The sequence below is a fragment of the Platichthys flesus genome, chromosome 19, assembly GCF_949316205.1.
Source record: "Platichthys flesus chromosome 19, fPlaFle2.1, whole genome shotgun sequence".
Lineage (NCBI taxonomy): Eukaryota > Metazoa > Chordata > Actinopteri > Pleuronectiformes > Pleuronectidae > Platichthys > Platichthys flesus.
This window is the reverse complement of record NC_084963.1, coordinates 12,295,673-12,313,623: the sequence shown is the minus strand read 5'-3', so window position 1 is coordinate 12,313,623 and position 17,951 is coordinate 12,295,673. Positions and strand designations below refer to the sequence as shown.

The window sequence follows — 17,951 nt, the reverse complement described above, 5'->3', positions numbered from 1 at the left end:
GGGGAAAAAAGAGGAATCCCACCAATAAACTTTACACGTAACTTTATTGTACCAATTTATTCCAATACCATGTGAATAAAAAGCACAAGAGGGAAGCAGCCAAAAGGAGGAAGAACAACACAAAGTACAGTCAAATTTACAAAAGACTCGGTCTCATTTGCGAACAAGGTTGGCAACATCAGTTGTGGAGTAAAAAGTTCTGATAGTATTAATAATGATAGGACACAAATTGTGCAATTATGTCTATACCTCTAGTATAAATCGTATATAGAATTTCTGTTTTATAGTCATGACTCAGCCTTTTCTGAAAAAACAAGTGTTGCTAGAAATTATGACGTTTTTTCATTTAAATGACAGAAACAGGCGTGAGTGAAAAATAAGCATCTTCAAACTCAAGACATGAATAACATGAAATTCTCCATTTAGGACAAAAATATACTCAGACTTCGTATCTATTCTAGGAAAATAGTGCACAGCAATGGATTAGATAGTGTCATAATGAATATTACCAAGGATACACCCATTTTATAATACAAAAATGTCCATATATTAAAATATAACAGAACCGTCTGCAGAGACAAACCTCAGCTGAATCTCAAACACATATGAAAACTCTGACTAAGATTACTGACAGTCCAGCTATCGTCAAACGCAAATATTAAATTGAAATCTGCCGTCACTTTGATTACATTTCTCCACAATAATGTAAACTGAAAAAGAAGTGGGGACGTGCATCGTATTGCTCTGATCGGTCCTTCACTCTCGGCTTTTTAGCTGTCAAACGTTTCTCACACCTGAGGACGAGGTAAAAGCGGCTGACGCATATTGGTTTGTGTTTGGCACTTGCATCAGCTCGATTCCCCCGGTACCTTCTGCCCAAGTGACTGACTTGTCGAGTCAGCCATTAATGATTGTTCAAACACATTAACAGTCCCAGCTGCTGTGATCCAGCTTAAAGCAGCTGGACCTGCAGATAGAAACAGTCCTTTAGATTCAAATTCACCATAAAGAAAAGAACATAGGAATCTTGGAAATCTATTTGACTACTTTATCCTACTTGACACTGATTGCTGATGAAAGTGTTACAATTCCACACGCTGCACTGCAAACAAGGTGTTGAATCCAGTATGCCTAAATTCTTTCTCTGAGAATAAAGAAACCACAAAGCAGAGCCAAAGAGAAATCCAGAGATAGTCTGAGGCAGTAAACATCGGAAATCTTTTCATACTGGCCCACTACATAGCCCATTATCTATTATGTGCACGGTTAAGGAACCTAGTGGTCCTGATCCGAGCTCAACTCTCACCTTCGAAAGGTTAGTCGCAAATATTCTGACTCCGCTTCTATTTTCCCTTTTTTCTTTTAAGTCAAAATTATGTCGAGAAAGTAAAACAAAAGAAAGTACAGTACAAAATACTACATCACTGATTGCAAATAACACCAGCACGGGTCGAGAACAATGTCTTGAATGTGTCAGAGAAGATTTGTCAGGCGTGAAATCTCTCTCCTATTCCTCCGTCAGAGTGCAAACTGAACATCAGCCTTCACCAGTTTGAGGCCGATGCTCAGAGAGTGTTGACATGAACAACGTGTGCTTCTTGTGCTGTGTTGCCTGTGCAGTGATCAGAGCTGATGGCGACCGGGCAAGTCGGCCGCCTGGCGCTGAGGGGAGCGGAGGTCACATGCAGTTGACCACGTTGCTGGAGCCCTGGCCGACGTCCCTGATCTTGCTGACGTGAGACTTGCAGACGGCCACGCCGGCTCCGGCCCGGCAGTGAGACACTGATCCCACCAGCTCCCACCTGAACGGCACACACACACAGATTTAAAACAACACTCCGAGCGGAAAACATATTAACCATCTTAACTCTTATAACTCTTATTTAAATGAAAGCATTGTAATTATTCAAGTATGTATAATGTTTTAACTAATATTATATTTACACCAGTTTAATGCTCAGATAATGTCATTGTGATTCTATTGGATACTTAACGTGTTTTGTACTGATGGGTTTTCACCAGAAAAAGGTTCTAACTATTAAAAAGAGCTATTTAATTATCACGCAATGAAGTTTGCTGTACGTGAAGAACACATGCCATCACATGTCCTCATCCATCGCCTCCTCACCTGTTCATTCGAGGCTCAAACGCCTCCACTGTGTTCAAGTAGATGTTCCCATTGTGGCCCCCGACTGCGAACACTCGCCCCATGACGGTGGCTACCCCAACTCCACCGCGAGGGGTTGTCAGCTCCGACACGTACTCCCAGCGGTGCATTCGAGGGTCAAATCTCTCCACGGAGCTCAGGGGGGAGTTGTCATCAAAACCACCTTCGGAAAGTGACAAACAAGGTAAAGGGTGTTCCAGCAGGAGAATGACGGGTATCATGATACTTCACAGAACGTGATAAGGACACATGTTGCCAGAAAAACATCATGCTCAGGTGGAAATGTTTGCAAAAGTGTGAGTTGGATTATGTTGAGTCATTCAAAAGGCAAAAGGCCACCACAGACGTTTGAATGAACCTTGAATGACTCGTCAGATTCAAGTGGAACAATAACAAAGATCTCATCTTTAAATTTTGTGAATAAGTTACCAGAAACTTTTGTCTTGCCCACATTTGTGTGGTGCACTTAGGCCTATCACACGGGTGTAAAACAAACAAACACCAGTAATACGAGCAGGGTTATCAAATCAGGACAAATTACATCTGCAAGCTTCTGTATACGGCTCCAAAGAATGTAATCTCTCCACAAATCAAATCTGAGGAGAAGAGAATAACTGGTGTTTGGAATCCAAACCGACAGACCTCCGTCTGCTTAGTGAATTTATTTCCCTCACCCACGACATAGAGGCAGCCATTCAGTTTGCTGACTCCATTCCCGGCCCGCCGCTGGCCCATCTCGCTGACCTCTGTCCATTTGTTGAGGTGAGGGTTGAACCGCTCCACGCTGGAGAGTGACGCCACGCCGTCGTTGCCTCCCACCGCGTACACAAAGCTCTGGCATGAAGAGGATACAGAGCACTGTGTTGATACCGTGCTAGACATCAGTCATAACTTATCGTCTTCCCTCTTCGGTCTTACCCCCAACGCCACAGATCCCACCCCTCCTCTCGGCGTGTTCATCGGGGCCACGGCGCTCCAGCAGTCGCTCTCGATGTCGTAACGCTCCACGTCGTTGAAGCACGAGTTGTCGTCCAGGCCTCCGATAGCGTAGATGGGACCTCCGAGAGCGGCCAGGGCGATGCCCCTCCTGAGAAACACACATCCTTTTTACCCAGCACTCTCAGTAATTGTAAGGGTGCGTGGTAAATGGTAAATTGGAGGAAATGCAGGTTAGCTATAAATTATTTCGTAAAGTAAATCAGACTTTCCCTGAGGTGGAAAAGGAGGAATATCTTTTAAACGAACAGGAAATAACGAAATGAGATTCTGCTCAACACAGGAGAGTTAACAGCTGCCATCGAGCCAGCAGTATGAATCATTTCCAGGCTTTCAGTATAATCCTTACATTACAAATTTGAAATGACTTTGTCCAGCTTAGTGGATGTAGCCCCAAGACAATCCGACTGGCTTTGTTCATTTTTGGCAAGCTCCACCGCCGCGATTTCAAGATGTGTAAGATTCCTTCTCTCGGGCACGGTGATGCTCAGAATGAGAGATTACATAGGAAGCCGAGGGCTGTTGTTAGAAAACTCGGTTTTTCCTATACAGATTCAAATCTGAGTGTTGTTCTCACATCCATTCAGTCTGGAACGCTTTGGGAAAATCTAAATTAACAGTCACTATATTGCAGCATCATGTACCTCTTAGTGTTCATCGAAGCTTTCATCATCCATTTGTTGGTGAGGGGGTCGAACATCTCCATGTCGCCTAAGTGCTCGTTACCATCATGGCCTCCAACAGCATAGACTTTGCCTACGAGGGTAAATCAACGGATATGAAGATGAGTCTTTATGATCGTGTGAACAGATCAGCCATTACAAATAATGGGCACGATTTTATTTCAGAATAATCTATGAAAAAGTAGCAATTAAAATACAAAGAACACAAAGAATGCAATAAAACTTAACAGACGATAAATGGTAAGTAATACAATACAATTTAAGACGTTTTTGCTATAAGACAATGGGCTAAAATGATTACGAGGCTTTCATAATAAAGATGTATTTTAAGAAAAGAAACATTTTACTGATTCTGCAAGCCCCCAATATGTATTATTTACATTTACATAAACTGTATATAGTATCCGTCTCAATATATATAAATTTATATATATTTCTCTTACCTCCGACAGATATCACACCCACATGACGTCGTCTGCTGTTCATTTCTGGGCCGAAAAACCAGCTGTTCTTAGTGATGGAGTAGCACTCGATGCTGCGAAATGGATCACCTGAGCCCCCCCGGCCACCCACACAGAACAAAACCCCTAAAAGAAAGGTAAAAAAAAAAGATGTTACACATCTTACACTTTATGTTCATAGAACAGCTGAGGTAAAAACATCAAATACATTTAGAGGCTAAACCTTTTTTTTTTCCATTCCACAACTAACATTGCTGTGGGGATAAATTTGGATAGAAAACAAAAGAAATAAACTAAGGAACTCATGGACAAATGTAAGATTAGTGTGGCTAATGAATGGCAAAGATTCAAATTGGCTCTACTAGACTTACTTGGGCTTTTTCCACTTTATGCTTTAATTATACAAATGAGAGTAAACCTTTTAAAACTCAAGCATCCAGACATACAGTGTCATGAAGATAGTTGTGTTTTCCTTTAGAGGAACAAAAAAGTGCTGAATGTTGCTACAAATACCATAAAAATGGGTAGTTATTCAGAGGCCCAACCCAACCATAAAAGTACCTGCAGTGTGTTTCCGGGGTACGGTGTGGATCGAATACTCAAAGTCAGGCACCACCTTGTTGCAGAGGTGGAGGTGGTAGTTCCTGGCTTCGTCCATCAGGTCACGACAACTCAAGTTACCTTTGATCATCTCGTCCTTCGCCACAGTTCCAGTCAGGAACTCGACGGGCAGCAGGGGGAGGCGCACCTGAGGGAACCATCATATAATGTACTGTGATTGTAAAAAAGGTTACATAAAAGCTGCACACGGTTTATGCAACACTTATTTCATGCACAGTTATGTAGCTTAACGTTCAGTTAATGAGTAAAAGTGTTTATGACATAGGAAGTGTTTCAAAAGACAAATCCCAAACATGCAGAGAGACAACAATGATAAATTAACATTCAGCCCAACCAAACCATATCCTCCTGTTCCAAGTGATGCCGCCTCTAACCTGAGACATGATCTCGTCCAGCCAGGCCTCGTGGTGCTGCGGGTTTGCTTTCAGCCATTTCACTGCGGCGTTATACACCTGTGTCTCTGAGTGGATATTGAGCTCACTCGAGGACAATAACGTGCGCAAGTGCTGGGGAGACACACAAGTGAAGTCCTCACACTCCACTACCTCGATGAAATGCTCGCAGGCATAGCGGTCGGCCATGTCCATCAGGTCCACACGATTGTGGCTCTCGGCAAAAGTCCGAACTGCCAGGCAGTTGGTGGGGTGGAAGTGGGCCTTCATGTACTCACAGCAAGCTCTCGCCACCAACTCCACCTAACAGAGTCAGGCAGTAATGGAAATCCCTCTGTGTGTAAATGGTGTTATATGGAAAGACTCTTGTAACATTTGAAAGTGCTGAATGAAATGTTTGGAGATCACTATACTTCCATAGGACATATTTACATGGAAACCAATATTCCGACATTAACCCGATTAGGACCATAGTCTGAATGAGACGCTGTCCGTTAAGCTTTTTTAGATCATCTTTATCCAAATAAGGTTTTACTCAGAAAGCAATAAAATAATTAAGAGTATTCAGACCTTAGTCACATTGTGTGGATATGTATTGCATTACAAAGTATATATGGAGCATTCTGCGACACTGTAATACAGCAGTTACCAGACGCATGCCCTGGGTTCAAGTGTAAACAAGTAGTAGGAATTGTAATGTCCATAATGTTGACATGAGTCACAATTAGACTCTGTTCTGTAACATGTAAACACAAATACGGATAGAATATTCTATAAGCAACTCAAGTAAACATCATCATCAAAATAGATCTTATTCAGGTCAATGGTCGGACTAATGCTGTCCATGTTAACATAGTCACTGACCGAGCAGAACTCCTTCAGTCAAGTCAAATAAGGAGACCACTAAGCTCACACTGCCTGTTGATTGGTTACATGTGTGTGTGTTTACCTGAAGGATGCAGGCAGCATAGAGCAGTGGCTGGACATTGTCCACTGTTAACGTGAGCTTGGAGGAGTAGGCGAAATGCACCAGGTCCTGGATGGCATCCCCATCAAAGTCCTTGATCTCTATCAGATTCTGTTTGGCCTCAGACATCTCTGACAGGAACATGGCCCTGCAAGAAGAAACATCCACTTAGACTAGGACGAGGTGAAATACAGGATCAAATCATCTTTAAGAGACTGCTCCACTGATGGCCACTCGTTAAATATGGAGGTCACCACGTTACATATAATTTCACCCACACTAAAAGTTTGTCCAGACTTTATATGAGTGCTGTAGCAATCAATGCATTTTAGTTGATATCGAATGTGGTTGTTCTGCTATTACAGTGTGATGTGTTATCTATATGATGTGATGTATGTTTTCTTCCAGATTTAAACATACAAGAGAGAATATGTGTCATGTTTCCATCAAGGCCTCTTCATGTAGATGAGCGCAACAGAAGAGTCTTTGATTTTTTTCCTGACACTGAAACTTTTCATCAAGCCTCGAGAGTTTACAGACAGATCTTTAATGCATTCATTTCAGTGTGTTTAATCAGAGCTGAAAGCATATCCAGCATGTGATGTGTGGTGTTTAGAACTGCTCCCATTAAACCACTATGGAAAATCAGAGTCCATAAGGAACTAAAAACTACTTTCTTACACTTTTTGCTGCACTGAAAATTCATAATTAAGGTTTCAATGTTAAAATAAAGGTGACAAATTGAACATACCGGAAGTAAGGGATGACACAAGCCAGCACCAGCTTGTGACATGGTATCAACCTGCTGCCAACCTAGAGAATAGACACAAAAAAACTGATTTTTGCAGCTATTTAGAGATAGTGGATAAGATAAGATGCTTTTTAAAATCATAGAGTATCAGCTGTGACAAAAGAACGAGACAAACTTGTCACTTGAGTCCACGCAGGGTGACTCACCTTCAGCGTGACGTCGCAGAGCTCCCCCACTTCATAGAAGTGCCTGAGGGAGTTGTGGAAGTCCTTCCACGCCTCGTGAGCCTCGAAGACAAAGGAGCCATCGGGCTCGCAGTTTGCTTTCGGTGCCTTGTTTACTGGCCGCTTCTCCTTGGGCTTCAGTTGCTTGGCATGGTCTGGCACCACATCCCCTGGTGCCATAGCTGGCTACAGGAAACAATACCTACAGGAGAGATGAACCACTTATTAAATCACACATTGGAAACTCACTGGATTGTTTTGCTCCTCTGTAGGAGATATTGTTTGCTGACTTAAAGTAGTATAGCTGTATTAGGTTTCATTGAAACTAATGGTTGTTTTAACTTAACCTTTCTTTAATTATGGTAAAAACAACACTAAATTGTTAAACATATGCCCTAAAATATTTAGGATCTCACTCTGACAAATTGTAGTCACAACTTAGTTGTATAGGTGCTGTAGAAATACATTTGTATTATTCTATTAATAAATGTGAACCAAGATATTTTGCTGCATGTCCCTGGAACCGAAACAATTTGTCCTTGAAAATTCTGACATTCATTTGAGTGTATTTTTGTGTGAAAATGTATTATTTTCTAATTCCTTATGTGATGGCAAATTTAAAATTGATGCGTTTTGATCCTTAGATCCTAAGACTTATTTAAATCCAAAAACTCTGATAGGCATCTTTTGATATTTTTCAATCTGGACATATAACCTAGAGCCTAGAAGTACTGCTTTTTACAATATAGTTACATGGAGAGGTCGTTAACAACAGTATTCAATTATTGCCCATGGAAAAGTAGGCCAGATTTTAACAGCACCATGCAAGAACAACTCACTGTCTACAACGAGAAAACACAACTCGGTGCAAATAACATTCTATCCGCTTAAACGGAGGAGACAAAAGGGGAACTGCTGTTAGGGGGGATCGCCTGCAAGCCGAGCAAGTTTGGTCAGTAGCAGCCCCCCCCCCCCCCCCCAACACCACCACCACCACCACTTGCAGTGTCACTTCATATTAACTCATTTAGCGAAGACTAATGCAAAAAGGGGAAAAACAACAACGAGCAAATCACTCCAAGATTAAGTAGCACACCAACAGGGCAATCAAACCATAAAAACTCCTACCTATTGCTGAGTCTGATGAAAAATCTCCACAGAGAACCGATGAAGTGAGAGCGGAGCGCCAGAGGCCGAAGCTCCACCCACACCCTACAGATGATGTACTGTCTCTCTCTTTGAAGCTATGCCTCTGAAAGTGAATAGACTCAGTGTGTCGCCCCCTCATCACTAGTCCCCTCAGCTTTGAGAGCTGAGAACATCCAGTCCCATCAAATGCACGGATTCCACTGCTGCTCCACTTTGAAAGCCCGACGACAGATTCCTTTCTCGATACTGTTTACGCTCTCAGCACATCAAGCGATTTGTAATACTCGCGTTCTTCAAATACAGACCCAGGATGAGTTGGAGCCCTTTTATAGATGGTAACGTCATCAGACAGTGATCTATTATTTATTATGAGTAAGTGGAGCGAGAGAGTCAATAATTTAAAGGGATGTATTGCGCAACTGCCCCACTCCGCTGCGTACAAATGGGAAAAACCATAACAAGCACCACTTTGAACATCCTTCTGTGCATCTTTGTGTCCGGCATATATAAAGAGCGATTCCCACTAGGCAACCTGCACGCAATGTTAGACATAAAAAACGGATCTGAAGGAATATTAGAGTCCCAGAATATCACTTTTCGATCATTGAGGTACTATTTGCTGGTTTACAGTGGTGCATCTTAACAACTGGTGTATGCAAGCATTTAGATCTAGCTGATCAAACAGGTCCTCACTGCTCCACCATGTATCACACGTGTTATTATATCAGGTCATGAAGGTGTGTTATGGCTTATGTTTGTAATAAAGTTGATAACTTTGTTCAGCCATTACTGGACACTGGACGATCTGGGGTTGATTTAAGTAAATATTAAAGACAGCAGCTTTAATACAAAGACAGCACATGATCTGTTTACTGTGAGTGACAGCTCGCACCTTCAGACGTCATTCAGAATAATCGGGCTCATCTTATTATTTCAGAGTGACACCACCAACATGCTCGTACATGTATTATAGACAGGGTAGCATAGCATAACCATCAACAACAATGTGCACCAGCAAACACGGGTCAACATTTAATACAGTAAATGAGTGTGGTTGTGTTTGTGAGTCACTGGGTTGTTAACGTTACCCACATTCACAGCTAACTATGCTAAATGTGTCTTTGTGACATATGTAGCTAGCTAGACCTCAGAGTACACTAGTGCTTGGCTTGCTAGCTAACTGTAGCTAGCAGGCAGGCTAGCACGCGCAGCTCACGTTCACGATTTAACCACGAGTTTAGCGAAAACACTGAAAGTGCGAGGCCACAAGCGACGGTGAAGCGTCGAGGAGCCTCGGTGTGTGGAGAAATGTGTTTAACTTAGATACCTCATGTCGCAGCAGCGAATTAAGATGCCGGCTTCTCTGAGTGGAATGTTTGTTGTGCTTCCAGGTGCTTCATGGGAAGTGTAGTTTTACAGCGTCACCTGAAGGATACAAAGTTTTAATATCCAGTTCTACGATGCTACCGGAAATATACGTTATGGCCAAAGTAATGTTACTAAGACCTGCACGGGAGTACACATTGGAGGTACTTTTACTTTAATCAAAACTAATTATTTGTAGATCTAATTTAACATATGAAAACATGAATAGAGCTTATATCATATGATGCATTTGTGACATCACATCATACGAAGAATCAACAAGAGATGAAATAGTTTTGTTGTAATGAGTACTCCTTGTGCTAGTTGATGGGAACAATATGTAATTCATTTGTTCACCGAAAATAAACAAGAAGGTTTTGCATGAATTTTCTGAAATACATTTAATGAAAAGTGTCCCACACTGTGATTCTTGCAAGGCGTCAGAAGCCATGGCTGGAAACTACTGGGTTATTCTCTAACAATAGCTTTTTAAAGCATGTTAAATCATCCAGTATCTAAAATCCAAATATAGAAAAGTAACTTTTAAGTACGGCTGTCAAATATATGTAGTAAAGTAGAGAATACAATACAATACATAATATGTACATCTTCTTGTTATGCTTAGGAATGAGCAGGTGGTGTGGCCTAGTGGGTAGAATGGTCGTTCTCCAACAAGAAAGGTAGGGGGTTCGGATCCCACTCTTCCCCATCTGCATGCCCAAGTGTCCTTGGCAAGATACTGACCCCTAAAATTGAAAGAGCGTTAAACATCTATTAGTCCTTTGTTAAAAAATGTATGTGTGCCATACACCAGGGCTACAGCTGGTTTAAAAGTCCTAATGCTGAGGGGACAATGATCTTAAAGAGGACAGAGATTGAAGCATTACAATAATTTAACTTCAGCTTCAATGTAATGAAACATGTCACAAATGTTTTTTCTGTCATTAAAACCAACTTATTGCACAAAACTTTCACTCTGCTCTGTTGTAAAACACACACGTTCACTGTTTATTTTGTCTTCGATCTCAATGGACAGATTTTAACAAACACTGACATTAAAAAAAAAGTGTATAACTTTACAGAACGTACAAAGTGAGGACAAGCTAGACTGTCATAACACTTGTTATATAATTATATTGGCCAATAATGTTTCCCCTACACATTAACGACACCGTCACAGACTGATTAATCCGGATCTGAGCCGTTTACTGTTTATGGCTGCTGTGTGAGCATTTCTCTGATCCACCTTAAAAACACTAATCAGAATTATTGTAATCAAGTCATTATTATTTCAATCTTCATTGAAATGTAGCCACTAGTTATTCATAACAATAATAAACTCCTCAAGTACATGGCTGCAAAACTGAACTATCACATTCAGCTAAAAACTGTCCTTGTACTAGTGTGACTATATATTACACCACAGTTTATATGAATGGGATCAGGTCAGTAGTTTGAAAGTAAATATTTCTTCTCTTTTTCAATGCCTGTGATCTAATGAACAAAAAATATACATTTTATCATCAAAAATCAGAGCTGCTTTTTGCTGCCTGCATGGAGCGAGTAGAGCAGATCAAAAAATATACGGGATCAATTGGCCATTTATCAACGCAAGAAAAACAACAGGATAATGATTTTTCTCCACAATTGAATTAACATACTCACGTTCACACAATTAAAAAGTTTATTTCAGAACAGAGTACACCTATGCAGTTCCTCCACTGAATATAATACATTAATGAGCTGACATAGTTTGCAGGCCACTGAAGGATGAATAATATTTGACATAGTCAAAGATCAGGGTTGTGACGACCATCATCATCATCATCATCATCATCATCATCATCTCCACGTGTCCTAATGGTGCTGCTTCTTCCTCTTCAGGAGAGCATCTCGTAGAGCGATCTGAAACACAAAGACCAAATATCTTTAGTGGAAATGTAAGAGTGAGTACAATCAAATGGAGCAGCCGCTCGGTCTGACGTGTTACCTGTCTGTCTCTAAAGGAGCGTTTGCCCTTGGTTCGAACGTTCTGACTGTGTCTCATCATCATGAAGTTCTTGGTCTTCCTCTTCTCCTTGTTGCTGGTGCTGGCGTGTGAGTTTAGTTTGGAATGCTTCCTAACAAAATCCTTCCGGTCGCCTCGTCCCTCCTGGAAAATCAAACACATCCTCAGGGGTTTTTATATTATTATTTAGACAAAACAAATAATGTGAATAATGAAAATGTTGTTAATAGTTTTCCCCCCATTTTATAAACTGAATAAATGAGTCACTGGTTTATCAGCTGCTTTGGTATCAGTCCACAGTAAACACAGGCTTTTTACCATTGCTGTTGCCAGACGTGTTTCCTTGTCTGATTTGGGTTTTTTATGCAGTTTCTCGATGTTTCTCAAAGTCAGCAGCTCCCCCCTGCAAGATTCAGAAACAAATACAAAAATATATCAATTCTAATGGATAAACCTGACATAACAGTGATGACAACCTTATTTCAAGGAGTAGGAGACGACAGAGAACTGCCTTTAACATGAAACAGTTCATCTTTGTAACATCTCTTTCACCTGTTGTCCTCTTCATCGTCACTCATCACGATCTTCCTCTTCTGGCCCTTGCCCGGCGCATTGTTCACCTCCTTGGCTATCTGCACCATACGGATCTTCTTGAACTCATCCTGCGTGAGGAGCCGGCTGCCACTGACGGCAGCTGCCTTCGCCTTTCGTTCCTCCACCGGAATACTCTGAAGCTTCTCCGCCTGAAACAAGCACAGGAAACTCTGACATTAAAACAAAGTTCCTGTGTGTAATCTTACCCCAACAGCTCAACAAGACCAGTTACTCTCACCATTTCTCCTACGTCTTCATCAGCCGAGTGGTGAACGTCCACCCACTCCCCGTCTTCATCATCATCATCACCTATACTGGCGCTCTCCCAGCCTTCTGTTGTACAACAGGACAAATATGCATCCTTTATATTGATTATCCATCATCTCATACACAAACTCTATTAGATGTTTTTATCTTGTAGTTAAGATTAGAAAAATTCAATCAACTGCTGACCTCTGTCCTCCTCTCCCTCTTTCTTCTCCTCCCCTTCCACCTCCAGGACTTCAGCTCCAGGGATGTAGTCTTTAGATTCAATTTCTCCGTAGTCTCTGATTTTAGCCTCTGTCGACGCCTCTGTGGGTCTCCCCTGGTCAACAAGAAGCACATTCAAAGTTACAGAGATGTAGCTTTGTCACAGTAAGAGTTGGAGATTCAGTTCCAAACACGCTCCTCAGCAGTAGGTGAGTAAGCAAAAGGCATTTTTAAAATTCTTTCAAAAATTCATTGTACTCACCCTGTCCCTCTTCAGCAACATCTGTGGATCCAGATTCCTGAAGAGCTGGATCAGTCCCCGAGCCGACATCATCACATCTGAGGGGAACACAAACACACTGTGAGTGAATGAACACACATGTGCATGATGTGGTCGATATACAACGTGTAGAAAAACTCACTCTTGTCTTTGTGGTTCTTGTACAGAGCCAGGTCCTGGAGCAGATCTTCGTTGATGGCGAGGGGACAACGAGCGGTCAGTTCCTTGATGGCATTGATACTGGAGCACAAGGAGAGGAGAACTGTGCTGTAAATCCATGAAGTAATACTAAGCACTGTAGTTACAGCTTGCTTTTCTCTACGTTTTCCTATCATATAATCATATTGACTCTCATTAACTGTAACGAGAAAAAGGAGACATGGAAGCCTCTTACCCCACACACATGACCTCCCCAGAGTTTCTGTCAGTCACAAAGTTATTTGCGATGGTCATGATGACGGGTTCGATGACCTGCACGAGTAGGAAATACAGCGTTAACAGTGCTCAAGTGTTTATTAACTGACTGAATCACGGTGTAGATCATAACGTACCTCCGGAGGAACGAGCTGGTGAGACGCCTGGGCAGCACACAGCAGAATCTTTGTCACTTCTACAAAAGAGCAAAGACGGTTTTAGATGTGTCATCAGCTCAGGTTTTAAAACGTCATTATCGGAGATTAAGTTTCACCTCTTTGATGAGGCTGAAGAAACCTCTGGATGAAGGGATAGAAATTAAAGAGGAAGAGCTGTAGATGGAAAAGAACAGAGTGTAAGAATCGATACAGAATATTCCATCTATAATTCTATGTAATATGTCCACACAGCCCAGGTAGACACATACACAACAGCTAGGTTTATTAGCAAAATAATGAGTTAACAATATCAATCAACAATAATTTGTCCCTCCTCGTCCCCCTACAAATCGTCTACTGCAGCTTTATTTGAGGTAACTTCCAGCATTGGTCTTTGTATCAGAACCGTTTTTTTCTCTTTATAAAAATATCATTTAAGAACATGTTTCCCCCCCCCGCTAAAAATAAAAATAACAACATGATTAGGCATTACCTCGTGGATTCCAACCAGTCTGGATATGAGCTCCATCATCATGATCTTCACCTCGAAGCGCTCCTTAGAGCTTTCCAACTGTTTCAACAGTTTCTCTGAGAAATCTTTACAAATAAAAAAGGAGATATTAGATAGTTGTGGTAATGTTCTAAATGACATCGGACATATTTATGTGGTACTGTGAAGAGGGGAGCTGAGCTTACCTTGAGGATCATGAATTAGGTGAATAGCGGAAAAGTTGAACACCTCCACTTTAGCCTTTTTCTTGTGTTTCTGTTCAAAACCACACGAGTATTGAAAATTAAAACAGTGACCTCAGTTTTCCTGAACATGTGTGTAAGAACACCAGTTGTGTGTGTGTCTTAGTAGTCACAACAACGGTACCTTGAGAACTTTCATTGCTTTTTCCATCTTCTTCTTGTTTTTGGAGGTTTTCCTGCCTGTGGAGTATTTCACCATCACATCTCGGGTTGTTGGTCCCTCTGGCTGGAAAACAAGATGGACTATAAGACATGTTTGTGTCTCTAACACCACTAATCGAAGGCTGTGATGCTTACCTCTGAGTCTGAATCGCTGTCGTTCTTTTCATCTTCATCTTTGCCCAGGAAGAATTTAAGACCTGCCACAACGATCTAGGGACGGGGAGATGCAGGTGAGCATACATGTACAACATCGTTTTTTTTAAGTGACGGCTGTCAAGTGAAAACAAACAGACCTTTGTCACTTTACAGAAACACGCCGTTGTAATGACGTTAACTGTTTTCGCGTCGTTCCTGTGAAACAAACAAAAAGACGATCAGGTCAAGAACTCCCCTCCGCTTGACAATCTCTCTTCAGTGTGTAAATCGTGACTCTCACCATATGTTTCTTTTGTAAAGCTCCGCCATCACATCTAAAGAGATCTTGGCTGCGATGGGATTACTGTCTCTCAGCATGGTGTACATGAAGTTCTGTAATGTCTGAAACACACACGACACGATAACAAAGGGAGTGAGTGGTGGCTGTTTGAACCCAGACCGTCACATGTGAAGTGCACAGGGCGCGATTGCGTTGTTTATACTTACTGTGTTGACCTTGTTGTTTTTGTGCTTTGCGTTGATGTTTTTGATATCAACAACAATGTGTGTGTACAGTGTCTGGAGAGAAAAGAGGAAACAACACAATCAGAGAGTTACAGCTTATTTACAACAAATACATACTTTTAAAAACTTACTTACAAAATACTTAGAAATAGGCAATTATGTATTGATAAACAGAAAATACTACAACCACATAAAAATCGAATGACCATCTAAACCCGCCTTTCTTTACTTATAAGGACAGACTAGACTTGGATCTCTAATAGGCTGTTGGAGCTTGTTCCTGCTGTAGCTGTTTGGGGGCTGAGCGCTCTCACCTTCCTCAGCAGCTTATCGTGACATCGCAGCAGCTCAAAGAAGAGCTCCAGGAGACAAGTGGGGTCGATCAGATTCTTGTTCCTCAGGAGAATCAGAGCTTTGCAGAAGGTCTTACCAGGAGAGGAGAGGAGATGGGGGGGTCACACATGTGAACAATAACATGTCAGTGCTATGCGACATACATATCAACAAGCTCCATTTCATATCAATCAAATATACTTTCTTGTCCCCATCGGGCCAAAGCGAGAATAAAAATGTAAGCATTGCACCTGCCCTGAAAACACTTGAAAATATAATATGTATATAATATCCTCACCATTCTTAAGTCAGGCTGCAGGACTGTGTGGAAACTCAGCAGTAACCCGGACAGCTCCTGGGGGAAGCCGGACAGCTGCTGCAGGTAGCAGTGACTGACCTGAGGGACAACAAGTCTCCTGTTAGCACGTTTCACATCCCTGATCAGCACGACTCACTGCGAACACACGTTCATATGTCACCTGAGATAAAAACATGACGAGCTCCGCCAGCTCCTTGTTGGGTTTGTCCGGCTGCAGCTTGAAGATGTGGACATTGGACTGGTAGTGTCGGAACTGCTGGGAGAACTGGAGCACACACACAGGAACACAGGTACGAGGGTTTAGTGACAAGTCTAGGAATAGAACATGCGAGTGTGCGAGCTAGCAGCTTTAGCAGCCTCTCGGCTAACAACACTCACCTCCTCTACGTACGACTGCGGATCCCGTTTGATGAGGTTCTGCAGTTGTGGTAAGTTGTTTGGCAGTTTGTTGCTCTGTCGACCAGACATGGTTTAAGATGTTTTAAGAACCCGTTCTATTGAAAAAAATGATAATACAGAACTTTTCACAAGATAAACGTGGCGACAGTGCGGGCATCCATTAAAGGTACCAACAGGAAGCAGCGTAACGTCACGTCCGTTTCATTAAAAGGGGACGTTCGTGTTTTCTATGGTCCATGATCACATTATAGAATCATTAGTGTAATAATTGGTGCATCTGTCTCCCCACATGTGAACGACTTTGTTGTCAGTGATGAGCAAATCATTTCTCCTTCAAATGTCCTGTTTTATTTAATCAACCATCCACAACCCAGAGATATTCAGTTAATCAAAGTTTAAAACTGGTAGCTTTACGTTTTTTGGCACTTTTTCAAGAGTTGATCGTTCAGTTGTTCAATCAGAAATGGTCTGTCAACCAAATTATTGAATACTGTTGTAGCTCTTAGATATTACCGATATGAAATCAAATATATACTAAAATCAGGATTGCTCAAACCTGGAAAGTACCAACTATAAAATACAATTTCAAAATGGCCACTAAATGCAAAATAGCAGGCGTCCTGTTGCTTTTTTCAAATTGCACCTCCAGACGTTTTTGTTTGTCTGGTCATGGTATACATGTGTATCAATTTTGTGAAGATCGGTCAATATGAATGCAATCCAGGGATCTCGGGGGGCACCGTTGAGCTATTTTGCCACGCCCCTTGAACATTTCTCCAGAATATGTACATTTTCACCACTTTCTAATTTTCTGCAAATTTTGGTAAGAATTTTAGCATGTTAAAGCCAATTCATTTGCCTGAAAAAAAAAAAAAAAATAATCCTTACAATTTCAATAGGGCCTCACTGTCTGTCAGTGCTCCGACCCTAATAATCCTTACAAATATACTTATCAAGCCACGAGAAATTTATTTTGTTTGTCTGGTAGAGTTGGTATGATCCAAAAAACTATTGTACCCCAGGATGTCAAGGATTGATCTACAATAAAGTGATCGTGACTTAGCTGACCTCCTGCACTACTCCGGTGTGCACTACTCTCATTCCATCCACCGTGTGCCTATGACTGCATACTGTGTGGTACTGTGTATGTTTTGAGTACTTATTATTTTGCGTACTTATATGTTCTGTCTACATATGTTTACATTGGGGATCAGAGAGAAAATGCATTTCAAGCCTATCTTTGTCCTGTATGTATGTCAGATGAGGCATTAAGCTGACTTTGACTTGACTCCTGCTCTCTGTTACAGTATTTTCAGCCAATTACATCCAGTCTTCCATCAAATAGCTTCAAAGTGTAGATTCATTCAGGGCAACTATGTGTAATCAATACATATACATCCACACAGGTAGCTGTAAAGTATAAGTTAACTGATTATTAAATTATCATGATTGTTTTCGGGAGCTGACAATGTAAGAGTCACTTTTGAAGAATATATATTAATTTATGTGTTCATATTTCATGATATCTACACAGACAGTGTATAAAATATACATGTATGTTAATAATTAAGTTTTGAGAACGTTTGGATGAACAAGGTTGAAAAGGGATGGAAACTTCTCTACA

General features: G+C 41.3%; 2 protein-coding genes across 4 annotated transcripts; both read right to left on the bottom strand.

Annotated features, from left to right (window-relative positions):
- Positions 1 to 25: 25 nt before the first annotated feature.
- On the bottom strand, positions 26 to 9,822 carry klhl8 (kelch-like family member 8). Of its 3 annotated transcripts, none has more exons than XM_062413078.1 (12): positions 9,739 to 9,822; positions 7,245 to 7,464; positions 7,039 to 7,100; positions 6,270 to 6,435; positions 5,303 to 5,623; positions 4,869 to 5,055; positions 4,290 to 4,433; positions 3,808 to 3,919; positions 3,086 to 3,254; positions 2,842 to 3,001; positions 2,129 to 2,330; positions 26 to 1,802 (listed from the first exon to the last, which is right to left on the bottom strand). In XM_062413078.1, exons 2-12 carry the CDS (start codon positions 7,440 to 7,442, stop codon positions 1,679 to 1,681), a joined length of 1,845 nt encoding a protein of 614 aa, XP_062269062.1. In that variant the 5' UTR covers positions 7,443 to 7,464; positions 9,739 to 9,822; the 3' UTR covers positions 26 to 1,678. The 3 variants fall into 3 exon arrangements, with proteins under 3 accessions (XP_062269062.1, XP_062269061.1, XP_062269063.1); XM_062413077.1 differs by lacking the exon at positions 9,739 to 9,822 and adding an exon at positions 8,391 to 8,786; XM_062413079.1 differs by lacking the exon at positions 9,739 to 9,822 and adding an exon at positions 8,391 to 8,785 and having other exon boundaries at positions 5,474 to 5,623.
- Positions 9,823 to 11,446: 1,624 nt separating this feature from the next.
- Positions 11,447 to 16,512, bottom strand: sdad1 (SDA1 domain containing 1). Its single transcript, XM_062413168.1, has 22 exons — positions 16,307 to 16,512; positions 16,089 to 16,193; positions 15,908 to 16,006; positions 15,591 to 15,701; positions 15,259 to 15,330; positions 15,053 to 15,153; positions 14,910 to 14,967; positions 14,752 to 14,826; positions 14,579 to 14,680; positions 14,398 to 14,467; positions 14,195 to 14,298; positions 13,818 to 13,875; positions 13,681 to 13,739; positions 13,524 to 13,600; positions 13,272 to 13,369; positions 13,112 to 13,188; positions 12,832 to 12,964; positions 12,617 to 12,711; positions 12,337 to 12,527; positions 12,103 to 12,187; positions 11,767 to 11,928; positions 11,447 to 11,681 (listed from the first exon to the last, which is right to left on the bottom strand). The coding sequence occupies exons 1-22, from the start codon at positions 16,394 to 16,396 to the stop codon at positions 11,634 to 11,636; spliced, it is 2,070 nt and encodes a 689-aa protein (XP_062269152.1). The 5' UTR covers positions 16,397 to 16,512; the 3' UTR covers positions 11,447 to 11,633.
- Positions 16,513 to 17,951: the final 1,439 nt, after the last annotated feature.

Excerpts from the sequence above, each read along its gene's own strand:
- klhl8 (XM_062413078.1), bottom strand. The coding sequence starts at position 7,442 with ATGGCACCAGGGGATGTGGTGCCAGACCATGCCAAGCAACTGAAGCCC. Across the intron at positions 5,056-5,302 it reads TGGACGAGATCATGTCTCAG|GTGCGCCTCCCCCTGCTGCC; the intron begins GTTAGAGGCGGC and ends TGGTTCCCTCAG. Across the intron at positions 2,331-2,841 it reads TGGCTGCCTCTATGTCGTGG|GTGGTTTTGATGACAACTCC; the intron begins GTGAGGGAAATA and ends CACTTTCCGAAG.
- sdad1 (XM_062413168.1), bottom strand. The coding sequence starts at position 16,396 with ATGTCTGGTCGACAGAGCAACAAACTGCCAAACAACTTACCACAACTG. Across the intron at positions 14,968-15,052 it reads CTTTACAAAAGAAACATATG|GAACGACGCGAAAACAGTTA; the intron begins GTGAGAGTCACG and ends TTTGTTTCACAG. Across the intron at positions 14,827-14,909 it reads GTTTCTGTAAAGTGACAAAG|ATCGTTGTGGCAGGTCTTAA; the intron begins GTCTGTTTGTTT and ends CCCCGTCCCTAG.